The sequence below is a fragment of the Barbus barbus genome (genome assembly GCF_936440315.1).
Source record: "Barbus barbus genome assembly, chromosome: 32".
NCBI classification, from domain to species: domain Eukaryota; kingdom Metazoa; phylum Chordata; class Actinopteri; order Cypriniformes; family Cyprinidae; genus Barbus; species Barbus barbus.
The window spans coordinates 20,688,325-20,700,463 of NC_136760.1; the positions used below are offsets into that span (position 1 = coordinate 20,688,325).

A 12,139-nucleotide genomic window follows, 5' to 3' on the forward strand; every position below is an offset into this window, starting at 1 on the left:
CATAATCTGTATAGAATCTGAATGGATGTGCTGCTCTGGTTTTTGTGTGATTTGAAGTCACCAATATTTCCATTCAAAGTAGATTTTTTAACCTCAAAGTATGTCATGCAAACTGTACAGTTTAATCAAAACCTGGGGATTTTTTATGCGAATATGTGATCTGGGTCAGTCTGATTCTCTAGAAACTGGTTCATTGAAAAAACAAACTCATGCATGCATGCTGAATATCTCTTTATTTTTTCACTTTCACAGAAAATATCTAATTTTACTAAATTGAATTATAATGACAAATTAATTTAAATTGAATTACAAATTCAAAACATATTTTAATCAAAGCTATTTCTCAAACTCTCTACCAGGTCAGTTTGACTCTCCCACGCTTTGTCCATTTTGCTTCTCTTTCTGCATCTTCTGCATACTGCACTGAAGCCCAGAAGCAACAGTGCACTGGTGAGGAGCAGAAGTCCTAATGGAAATGGTCGATCCGTGGGTGCTGTATAGGCTACCGCTGTGACTGCAACACCAATGATCAGGAGAACAACACTGAATGGAAGAGTGCAGCGAGAGCAGGACCCCTCCGCTCCTCCAGTGGCTGTCGTCAGCTCTGTTCCATTAACCAGAGCTGAACCATCAGTGCTCATGGTCCAGTGAAAGTTGCTGGGATGTTTAATTCACTTTTGCTTGGTTACTTTCAGGTTCCTCTTGCTCTTTTCCAATGATGCTAAGACTGTTTTAGTTCGTTGCAGCATTTCTAAGATCAAAAATAACAACCAACTTTTAATGTAAACCTGTTGCAAATCTTTATTATATTTTTTTCATGTATTCATTGATTATCTATTTATTTCATCTATTTATTTGCTTAGTCATTCACTATGTACATTCACCAAGTACAATCTTTGTACTAAAAATTATTTTTAAATAAAATGTTGGTTTAGTATTGAATAAAATTATGTGGTAAATGAATACATTTGTCAGAGTATATGTATTTTTATTTATTTATGTATTTCTGTATGTATATGTATTTCTATCTATTCATTTATATGTATTTCTAGCTTTTTATTGCTGTAATGTCTCAATTTCCCCCAGATTACTCATACCCTAAAAATACAGACATGAATAAAAAATAATAGTATAGTCACTTTGTTTTGTAATCTGGTCAAAGTTCTCAAAAGTTCTATTTCAAGTATGATGTTCTTTTGAGCTTTCTATTAATCAATGAATCCTACAAATATTTTATGGTTACACAAAAATATGAAACAGCACAGCTGTTTTCAAAATAATAGTAATTATAATAAGAAAGAGTTACTTCAGCACCAAATCAGCATATTATGATTTCTGAAGGACTGTGTGACGCTAAAGACTGGAGTAGAGCTCCTTGAAATTATATTTTAAAATGTATTAAAATAGTTATTTTAAATTATATATAAAAAGAAAAATTAACAATGTTTATATTTTTAATGCATTTCGGCTAATTAAATGCAGCCTTGGTTAAAGACCTCTTTCAAAAAACATTTAAAAAAAATCTTAGTGTATGAGCAGATTTTAAAAAATTACAAAAACAAACCTTAGTTAAATTAGTTTCTAGTTCACTATACATTCATGCAGCAAGTTTAATGCATGAAGCAAAAAGCTTAACAAACTGAGAGAGAAACTCACCATGCGATGAAACATATGTGCCCTGGAGTTGTAACCAGACTGAAATGAAGTATTTCTTCAATATGTTTCTCTTGCTTTAAAGACTACCTCGATATTTAACCCTCTACATACAGACGGCACGTATTAGAACTGTACGGAATGATTCCTGCGGTGGGTCAGTTTCTGGGCCACCAGGGTGCCACAGTATCCAAGGAACGAAAACAAATCTGTACTCCACAGCTGCAAGGCCACACACTCCCCTAGATCCCTGGCCATGCCGTCAATTACAGACAGATGTTCAATGCTCTCTGCCTCTTTCATCTTATTCCCACTCCCATAACTGGGTGCTGTGCTTGGGCTCTTGTTCATCTGCATTGTGATCTGTGTAGTGCATCAAGGATGTTAGAGACTCACTAAAGCTCTCATTTCTCAGAAAATAACTTATCATGTCTGCTGAAAAGACTTCGGTTGGATTCATGAAGCTGTTAGCAGGAAATATGTGCAGTCTCTGAAGATAAAGCTCCCTCGTGTGCTCTTTTTAGTGACTAACATGGAAAAAGATTTATCAGCAGGGAGCAAGTGGGCCTAATTTCTGGGAAAACATTAAAATGGGATTTAATTCTTACATGACTTGGTATAAAAACTCTGGCATCAGCTCACCATCGTTACCTAAAAGCAAAAAGTCCGCTGACCTTAAGGTTAATGTTTCTAATTTTTGCATGTCATATTTAGTCATGTAGAAGATACAAACTGTAAAAAGGAAGATAAAACAACATCTTGAAGAAAAGATGAAATTATAGGCTATTATTTGAGTTGTAATGTTGGAAAACGTTGAATTTATTTAGTTGCATGTCCCTTAAAGGTCACAAGGTGAAGGCTTAAATAATATTGGACTTGAGGAGCTAAAATCAGTTAATTTAGAGATTATCAACTGAAGTGCATTTTAGATTAATTTACAAAACAGTTTATAGGCAGTTTCAATAATACCTACACATTTCTGAGTAAATGGAATAAAAACTGCAGCAAAAAAGTCTCTAACTTGAAAACTAATGTACATTGTGTAACCAGCTAATGTAGTCAGGTTGAGTCATAATATTTAATAGGAGTTTTTATAATTTATAATTATATTTTATAATATATAATGTTTTTGACTAAAATATAGGTCCTTTAATAAAAAAAAAAGAAGTGAATTACCATATTTACCACATGAAGCAAACTTAGTTTGGCAGAAGGTTTTTTTTTTTTTAAGTGTGCACTTTAATTAACAATATTTCTCATCATGAATGTACAAAAACGGCATGCTAGTTTATATCACTGAGGCTATACGAGTCATCATGTTGTCTGGTGGAAATGGCTGAGATGTTCTTTGGTTACATCAACATGAAGATGAAGAACTGTTTATGTGAGATAATTGCAGTCCCTCATTTTCCTGGATAACTACATAAATATTTCCTGTCTTATCTTACACAGACATGCACCAAAAAAAGCCGGACAGGACGGGTTTCAAGGAAAATCGACATTTTAACGTTCATACACTCGTTAGCAAAACAACGGCTATCAAAACATTACTAGTAGTTTATAGTTATTGAACAGTGATGAAAAGTGAATATCTTCGGAGCAGATGACAGGGTTCCATCACTTCCTGATGGCGAACAGGGATCACATTTGGTGAGTTTTGCAGAAATCCTTAGCTTTTGTTCCTAAATGCAGTCGCAGGCGTTAGAGTTTTCACTTCGCCTGAGTGGAAGACACGTAACGGGAAGTTTTGAGTCCAGTTTCAGGTTTTTACGGGAAGAGGATGCAGATGTTCTGAGGATACGCAGCGGTTCCTTGAGTCCAGAACCGGAGAACAAAGAGGTACATTCCTTCCTTTTCCAAACGAGTCCATGTTCGTATTCAGTGAAGCTGTCTGCACTCGTAGCGTGAAAATCTCTCAACTTTACAGTGTACAAAGCAACTGGAGGGTTTGCAGTGTAGGTGGGGTGTTTTATGAAAGGAAGAGGAGTAATTAAAGATGGATACATGTGGGATATGAACAGTGTTGTGTGAGGAGATTTTAAAGCTCAGAACCACACTTCTGCTAAAGCTCATTTGATCAAAGGCATTTCTGTGGTGATTAAGGGAGTGCATGTTTATCATGGTAGTTTATTTTTGAAAGTCAGTTTCTGTGTAGTCACATACTTTAAATTCTAGGCTACAAAAAGCATTTCCACTGTTACTGCCCAAGGAAAAAAGATTAAGTTAATTTAAAGGTTTACCTATAACAACATGCCCCAATGGCAGGAAATGCTGTCACACCATATGGGGTAAGTTGTCACAATGGAACCTGCTTGGTTAGATTTTGTTTTTTGATGTAAACAGTAGGCTAAAAACAATTCATGAAACAGCTAAATGTAAAAGGTAACATTAAAATATCAATCCATTGTTATGACCAGTAGAAATGGTAGTCTTAGTATCATAGCCATCTGTGATGTGGCCTCAGAGCATCATTAAAATTAGTTTGTTGTTATCATAGTTTATTACTTATTTTTTTATTTCATTCATATTTTCATATTTCTACATTTATGATTTCATATTTAAAATCCTAATTTCATATTAGGACAGTTTGTATTAAAATTTAAAAGGCTACTTGGCCAGATGTTACATTTACTATATAAGCATTAATAATGTGTGCAGGCTTGATTTGCCAGCTTCTGTTTGGCACCACCAGCAGGGACCTGTGCCGAGAAGTGACCTCAGGTCTAAAACATTAGCCATGTGGATAATTGGCTGTGTAATTTGGCTTCATTAGTGGTTGTGGAAGAAAACCTCACATGATCAGCATACAGTACACTAACAGGTTGTTCTGCTTTTCTCAGAAATGGCTCAAGATGTCTTATGAGACTGAGAAAACTTGCCTGCTGGCTCCACAGGAATCGCGAACACCATGTGGTTGCCACAAATATGATATCCCAGGAATGGGTGAGGACAGGTATACTGTAAGCTCAATATGTCTAATAATAATAATTATTATACAATAATCTATTTAATACAGCAAAACTGAAATATGTCTTCTTGTATTGCATTGCAGTGTTTTAGAAATGCTGAGCTACTCCAAATTCTCTGATCTGGAGACGTGGCTGTGCATGCCTTCTACTATGTTACCCAGGAGCCGGGATTCAGTTTGCTCCTTACCACCACCGTCCCATGAGAATGGCACTGGAGACACAGACAAAGAGTCCAGGTAACATGTTTGTGAGAAAAGTTTAAGGATGGGTCTGGATAGTTCCTGTTTCTTTGTTACAGACCAGTTTGATTGCTTTTCTTGGAGTAGGCGTCTCAGTTAAGGGCAAGTTTCATATTTAAACAGGAATCTCACATTTGTGTGTAAGCTGTTTGCTTGGTAAGCGGTGTTTTGCTTTATCTTATAGACATGCAAAAACCTGTTTTATTTTCTTTTTAGTGGTTACACAGCTTTAGATTACTGCACACTTTTTTGTGTAATGACCACTGAACTGAATATTTGATTATTGACAAGCAGCTAACTACACATTTTGTTAGTTCCAAGGTATCTTTCTTCTCACATATTCAAGTAATTCTGGGTCACATTTGCATTTTGCTTATTTACTTGTTAAGTAGACATGCAGTAACTGATATAATGTACAGTTATTCATAAATAATGTTTAGCTTAGTGCAGTTGTTGTGCTGCAATTCTTGCAGTGACCACACGATGTCATATTTTACACATTAAAGTCAGTTTTGTGTCCTGCCTGAACATTCTGAATCAACAGTAGCTGAAGACTAATTTATTTAAAATAAATCTTTAAAAACGTGATTATGTAGTCCTTTTGTAATGATTGTGACTGGCATTCAAATTACTCATAATTCTCTCTAAACATTTCTCTCCATATTTAACAACCTCTCATTACTTTTGAGAATCCTATTAAACATGCTTGATTTATTTTTTCATCGACACCTTTGAATACATATTGAAATTAGGAGCAGTGCAGAGAAGAGAGAATTACTTTGATAGTGCCAGCCAACCTCCCACATGTAGAATCAGTGTGGCTCTTGGGGCTTCAATAGCCAATCAAAACCAATCATGTCTTCTCAGCTACCTTTTATGCGGCACTCTCAACAAAAAACTGAATCATCAAAACACCTAAAACCATATGCTACAAAGAACAAAAACACACTGCATACAATGACTAAGACCAGTTAATACTGTTTTAATCCTGCCTGGGGTAGAAAAAGAAACACCGCCAACAAACTTGATGTAATCAGGCTACATTCATAAGCTGCTGCAGAGCATTTTATTAAAAACAAAAAGCAGGGTTTCATACTGCGATGGTGTTATTACATCTCTCAGTGGAAACAAAGCATTCACTGGAAACCTCTCCTTACTTGCTACAGTTAATCAAGCCTTACAAAAGCAACATAGCCAACTCTACCATCAGATATACGCTACACTTGACTCTTGACAGACTGATATGGCTGGCGCACTTTAGCTGAAGATGCAATTTAATATTTATGCCGGACGCTGAACGCTCAGTGGGGCTGCTGTTTTACATGAAGAGAACAAGTCTATGAGGGCATCATGTTTGCAATGGAACGGATTGTTCAATTTTTGTTTAGAAGAAAAAAATCAAGATCCTGCAAGAGAGGATCGTGGAAAAGCCAAAGCTATACCCTTCCTGAATCCAGGTACTGTAAAAAAAGGGGATGTTTTTAGTCAAATTGCTGTTTGTTTATTTGTTTATCTATTAAGTATTTTGTTAAGGCTTCTACTAAATATATTACTGCATTGAGAATATTTGATCTTCCAAGTTTATTGACGTATACACTGTAAAAAATTACTAATTGTAAGTGTAAAAGATTGTGAAAATGCTATTTTTGGAGGTAAAATAGAACGTCATCTTATAATTTTCAGTGTCAAAATTATACATAAAAAAAGGTGTTACTATATGTGGTCTTTTAGTGGTTGTCGGTATATATTAATGGTACAAAATGTTTTTTTTAAAACTAATATTTACAGGTTGTTCTATAAGTATTTTGACATTTTTACACTATTTTAACACAATTATTCTGGCAACCACAGCTGCCAATTTATTCTGTAAAAAGAATATTGTGTAGGACACAATGCACTCAAACATCTCAGGTTACGTATGTAACCCTGGTTCCCTGAAGGGAACGTAACGCTGCGTCGAAAACGCTAGGGGAACGCCTTCAGCGTGACCGCGCTCTGAATCACATGTGTAATCTGACCAATGGAAGGGCGAGACATCACGAGCGGGTGACGTAATCGACCAGGAAGCATAAAAGCACGTGCGGTGGAACCGGCGTCAGCTTCTTGGAATGAAGCAACCGCCGGCAGGGATGCTGTACGTATGGCCTCGAGACGCAGCGTTACATACGTAACCTGAGACGTTCCCTTCCAGGAACTCGAGCTGCGCCGAAAACGCTAGGGGAACGAGATGCCCACGCCACCAGACTTCCAAGTACCTGCCCTGTGTGTATCCCTCAGCAGCACAGCGAGGGCGAGAGAAAAAAGGGCCACGAGTGGCTAAAGTGGTCGGGCCTGCGTCCCAAAGGCCAACTTCTGAGAAGTGAGTCTTGATCCCCAAAAAGGGGGAGAGCAGAGGACTCGAGGCTATTGAATAGCATCCTGATCCACCACATAGCATAAGCTCTCTGGTCGGAGGCCTCAGCCTCTGGAGGAAACATGTACTAGGGGGTGCCTAGTACACATGCAGTAACTGATATAATATACAGTTATTCATAAATAATGTTTAGCTTAGTGCAGTTGTTGTGCTGCAATTCTTGCAGTGACCACACGATGTCATATTTTACACATTAAAGTCAGTTTTGTGTCCTGCCTGAACATTCTGAATCAACAGTAGCTGAAGACTAATTTATTTAAAATAAATCTTTAAAAACGTGATTATGTAGTCCTTTTGTAATGATTGTGACAGGCATTCAAAGTACTCATAATTCTCGCTAAACATTTCTCTCCATATTTAACAACCTCTCATTACTTTTGAGAATCCTATTAAACATGCTTGATTTATTTTTTCATCGACACCTTTGAATACATATTGAAATTAGGAGCAGTGCAGAGAAGAGAGAATTACTTTGATAGTGCCAGCCAACCTCCCACATGTAGAATCAGTGTGGCTCTTGGGGTTTCAATAGCCAATCAAAACCAATCATGTCTTCTCAGCTACCTTTTATGCGGCACTCTCAACAAAAAACTGAATCATCAAAACACCTAAAACCATATGCTACAAAGAACAAAAACACACTGCATACAATGACTAAGACCAGTTAATACTGTTTTAATCCTGCCTGGGGTAGAAAAAGAAACACCGCCAACAAACTTGATGTAATCAGGCTACATTCATAAGCTGCTGCAGAGCCATTTATTAAAAACAAAAAGCAGGGTTTCCTACTGCGATGGTGTTATTACATCTCTCAGTGGAAACAAAGCATTCACTTTAAACCTCTCCTTACTTGCTACAGTTAATCAAGCCTTACAAAAGCAACATAGCCAACTCTACCATCAGATATACGCTACACTTGACTCTTGACAGACTGATATGGCTTTTGTGTGCGTGGCTGGCGCACTTTAGCTGAAGATGCAATTTAATATTTATGCCGGACGCTGAACGCTCAGTGGGGCTGCTGTTTTGTTTAGTTTTTTTTTAAATAGGGGCCTTCTTTTTTTCCCGGAACGATTACGTTGTTGATTTGACTATGAAAAGGCTTAAGGTACGGGAAGTCCTGGGCAAAAACTGTGGCGTTAGATCTTGCAGGTGCGTTCAAGTTTAATATGCTGCTCATTGCTCATACGGAATCACATGGAATTAATACGTTGTTTTACATGAAGAGAACAAGTCTATGAGGGCATCATGTTTGCAATGGAACGGATTGTTCAATTTTTGTTTAGAAGAAAAAAATCAAGATCCTGCAAGAGAGGATCGTGGAAAAGCCAAAGCTATACCCTTCCTGAATCCAGGTACTGTAAAAAAAAGGGGAAGTTTTTAGTCAAATTGCTGTTTGTTTATTTGTTTATCTATTTAATATTTTGTTAAGGCTTCTACTAAATGAATTACTGCATTGAAAATATTTGATCTTCCAAATTTCTTGAAGTATACACTGTAAAAAATTATTAATTGTAAGTGTAAAAGATTGTGAAAATGCTATGGTAAAAATATACGAATTGGTTATTGTAAGTTCTCTTATTATATACAGGGGAAACTGAAGTAGATTTGACAGTAAAATGCTATTAAATGTTACATTTTTGGAGGTGAAAAGAACGTCATCTTATAATTTACAGTGTCAAAATTATATTAAAAAAAGGTGTTATTATATGTGGTCTTTTTAGTGGTTGTCAGTATATATTAATGGTTCAAAATTTACAGGTTGATCTGTAAGTATTTTGATATTTTAACACAATTATTCTGGCAACCACAGCTGCCAATTTATTCTGTAAAAAGAATATTGTGTAGGACACAATGCACTCAAACTAAGCATTAAATTCACACATAATATTTTAAAAAAGTCAAAGTCGTGACGTATTGTCAAGTATGGTGACCCATACTCGAAATTGGTGCTCTGCGTTTAACCCATCCAAGTGCACACACCCCACACGGAAATAACCTATATAAACATATATGTTTTAATATAGGTTTTGATATATGTTTTTAATATATGTGACATATATAAAATTGGCCGTTTTCCTATAATATATGAACATATATGTACATATATGCACATATATGTACACATATATGCGTACATATATGTACACATATATGCATACATATATGTACACATATACGTGCATACATGTACCTATATAGGTACATATATGCATGTATATATATGTGTGCATATATGCACCTATATGTTTACCTATATATTAGTAAAATTATTAAAATCCATAGCTGCTAGACAATATAAATAAAAGCCCAAAATGTCGAAATTTACATTTACATGTACATATAGGGATATATAGGCTTATATGTGGATATAAAGAAGCAATACAGGAGACCTATATGGCCTTTATATGCACATATATGTACCTCAATTTTGCCTATATGTGGCATATATATGCATATATGCAGCATATATGTTATCATATATGTGCATATATACTGCATATAGGTTTCATATATGCGCATATATCCTCATATAGGTTCTTTCCATGTGGGACACAGCAGTGAGTAGTGAACAAATGCACACACACACACACACACACCGTGAACACACACCCAGAGCAGTGGGCAGCCATTTATGCTGCGGCGCCCGGGGAGCAATTGGGGGTTCGGTGCCTTGCTCAAGGGCACCTCAGTCGTGGTGTTGAGGGTGGAGAGAGCGCTGGACATTCACTCCCCCCACCTACAATACCTGCCGGCCGGGGACTCGAACCCGCAACCTTTCGATTACGAGTCCGACTCTCTAACCATTAGGCCACGACTTTATATTGTCTATACAGCTTGACATATATAATATAATGATTTAAAATATTCTCACATTTTGTTCTCACACATTTCCCACACATTTAATTCCCTTCTTTTTCTGACATAGAGCTGAAAGCTGTAATTTTCTTAACGTTGATTGGTATGGAAAAAACGTGCGTTTATCACTGTTGGTATGACACGCTGTGCGGTACGGAGGAGCCCAATTGTGATCATGAAAACATCACGCTATGACAGCTAATTATAGTGGAGTGACAGCAGAAATGAAATCTCTTTTGTTCCACAGGCCCCTGGAGAACGAGTCTTTCCATCTGAGCCAGTGCCAGGAGAGGAAAACCCATCAATTGCCACCCTCCCCGATCCTGCCAGTTTCAGCCTCCCCTCAGTCCTCATCGCCCCTGCGGACCACCTCAACTCCTCTGCCCAAGCCCACCAGAGACTCCTGTCAAGGTGGCGTGAGTGTGAGGAAACGTCGGCGCCTGGCAGCCAGCCCCGGAGGACTGCACTGGGACGCATCAGGTATGCCAATCACAAACTGCATCCATTCATCATAGTCTCCGATACCAACTCCTCTCCAAAACTCGTTTGGCTCTTGATATGCATGATTGTGCCAGTGCTGTGGTTTGAAACTTTATGCAAGCAAATACATATGTGTGGTATGTCAGTGTCTGAACTACTATATTTGAGTTTGAGGAACCACATTTGGAGGTCTTGTGGTTCTTGAATGGATTGATTTCTTGTCTCGCTATGTTTTGCCAAGCATTGCTGTTTGTTTTTATTTGCTTGATTGCCTGTTACATCCAATTTCATCAAGCAATTTGCACAGTTTGACATACATATTTGTGAAATTCGAGGGCGAAGGTTCTCTGCAAAATTAATGACTCGAGTAATCTGGCTAATTGCTTCTGCCGGGAATGATATTCTCACTGTGTTTGTTGCAATTACCAAAAGTAAATGGCTGATGCTGTGAAATACTGTAGGTATATGAAATGGTAATTTATTATCGCATAATATATTAGACATATCATGTTATTTTAAATAATTATCATAAATGTTACAATATTCACTACAATGCACATCAAAATTAAAACAAAATAGATGAGACTCAGCAATCAACCCTGTGTTGTGCTGAAAATGCTTTGCCTAATTTAGTGTTCCTGGTCAAAAATGGCCTTTTAAATTGCTTGTAAATATCTCACTGTGCTATAATATTACCAAATCTTAGATTCAATCTTTTTGTCAACTTTTCTTTCAATTAGCATAGGTTTTATATTTCTTTTTGGCACCGAGTGAGTTTTTGCCAATCATTTTTAAATGTTTTTGGCAATGTTCACTCAAAAAACTGAGGTGCATAAGCATAAGATCAATGAGGTCTATGAGTCACACACAAACCCCCTCCCTGTGCTAATTAAAACAAAATTTGGCAATTATATAGACATTTATGACAAATATTGTCTGTCGTTTTTGACTGGGAACACCACAAGTGTAACAAGGTGGTTAAAAAGTCCCCCAAAGGCACACAAATGATTTGGAAAGTTGAAACCCCTTAGTAAAATCAGCAATGTGATAACAAACTAGCATTTCCAGGAAAAAGAAGATCCTTTTGGGGACAAAATGGAACATAACATGAGGGTTAAAGCAAATTTTTAAATAACAAGAATATCTTAATGAACATATCAATGAATGTGATTCATTTTAGTGTTTTAACCAACTTCATCCAGTGCTGGAGTTCATGCTTTTATGCTGTCAATCGTCAGAGGTGGCACTGTCATTAGTGCTCTTGTTGTATGTGAAAATGACTCCTAATTGCAGGTTTTATTTGTGGCACTGCCCTGCAGGCGATGTTCATTAGCGCTATCGCAATAGTAGTGGTGAACCTTTGGATGGCATAATGAGCAATTCATTTTACACTGACTTGTCAAGGAAAACAACATTTTCTGGTACCGAGAGATGAAGAAGAGGCAGTGCTATTTATTTAGTCACCCTCCAACCCCACCTACCCTTCAAAAGAGCATTATCACTATGTTTAGGGGTGGTACAGAATG

The 12,139-nt window shown here is 37.0% G+C and overlaps 2 protein-coding genes across 3 annotated transcripts in view; both read left to right on the forward strand.

Moving 5' to 3' along the window:
- Window positions 1-3,099: 3,099 nt before the first annotated feature.
- Window positions 3,100-7,897, forward strand: LOC306852782 (ankyrin repeat and fibronectin type-III domain-containing protein 1-like). 2 transcript variants are annotated; one of them, XM_079389858.1, is made up of 4 exons: window positions 3,100-3,303; window positions 3,411-3,492; window positions 4,494-4,606; window positions 4,706-7,897. In XM_079389858.1, the coding sequence occupies exons 1-4, from the start codon at window positions 3,257-3,259 to the stop codon at window positions 4,860-4,862; spliced, it is 399 nt and encodes a 132-aa protein (XP_079245984.1). In that variant the 5' UTR covers window positions 3,100-3,256; the 3' UTR covers window positions 4,863-7,897. The 2 variants fall into 2 exon arrangements, with proteins under 2 accessions (XP_079245984.1, XP_079245983.1); XM_079389857.1 differs by having other exon boundaries at window positions 3,100-3,492; window positions 4,706-5,793.
- Window positions 7,898-8,367: 470 nt separating this feature from the next.
- LOC306852730 (ankyrin repeat and fibronectin type-III domain-containing protein 1-like) overlaps window positions 8,368-12,139 on the forward strand; it is a gene marked incomplete at its 5' end in the record, with an annotated part of 79,236 nt that continues 75,464 nt past the window's right edge. The window contains 2 exons of the mRNA XM_079389794.1: window positions 8,368-8,426; window positions 10,381-10,613. Coding sequence (XP_079245920.1) covers window positions 8,368-8,426; window positions 10,381-10,613 — 292 coding nt within the window. The remainder of the gene's footprint in view (window positions 8,427-10,380; window positions 10,614-12,139) is intronic.

What these genes read in the sequence shown, in the direction of transcription:
- LOC306852782 (XM_079389857.1), top strand. Translation starts at nt 3,340, where the DNA reads ATGCAGTCGCAGGCGTTAGAGTTTTCACTTCGCCTGAGTGGAAGACAC. An exon ending in CAGAACCGGAGAACAAAGAG is followed by an intron (nt 3,493 to 4,493) that starts GTACATTCCTTC and finishes TGCTTTTCTCAG; the next exon opens with AAATGGCTCAAGATGTCTTA. An exon ending in CCAGGAATGGGTGAGGACAG is followed by an intron (nt 4,607 to 4,705) that starts GTATACTGTAAG and finishes ATTGCATTGCAG; the next exon opens with TGTTTTAGAAATGCTGAGCT.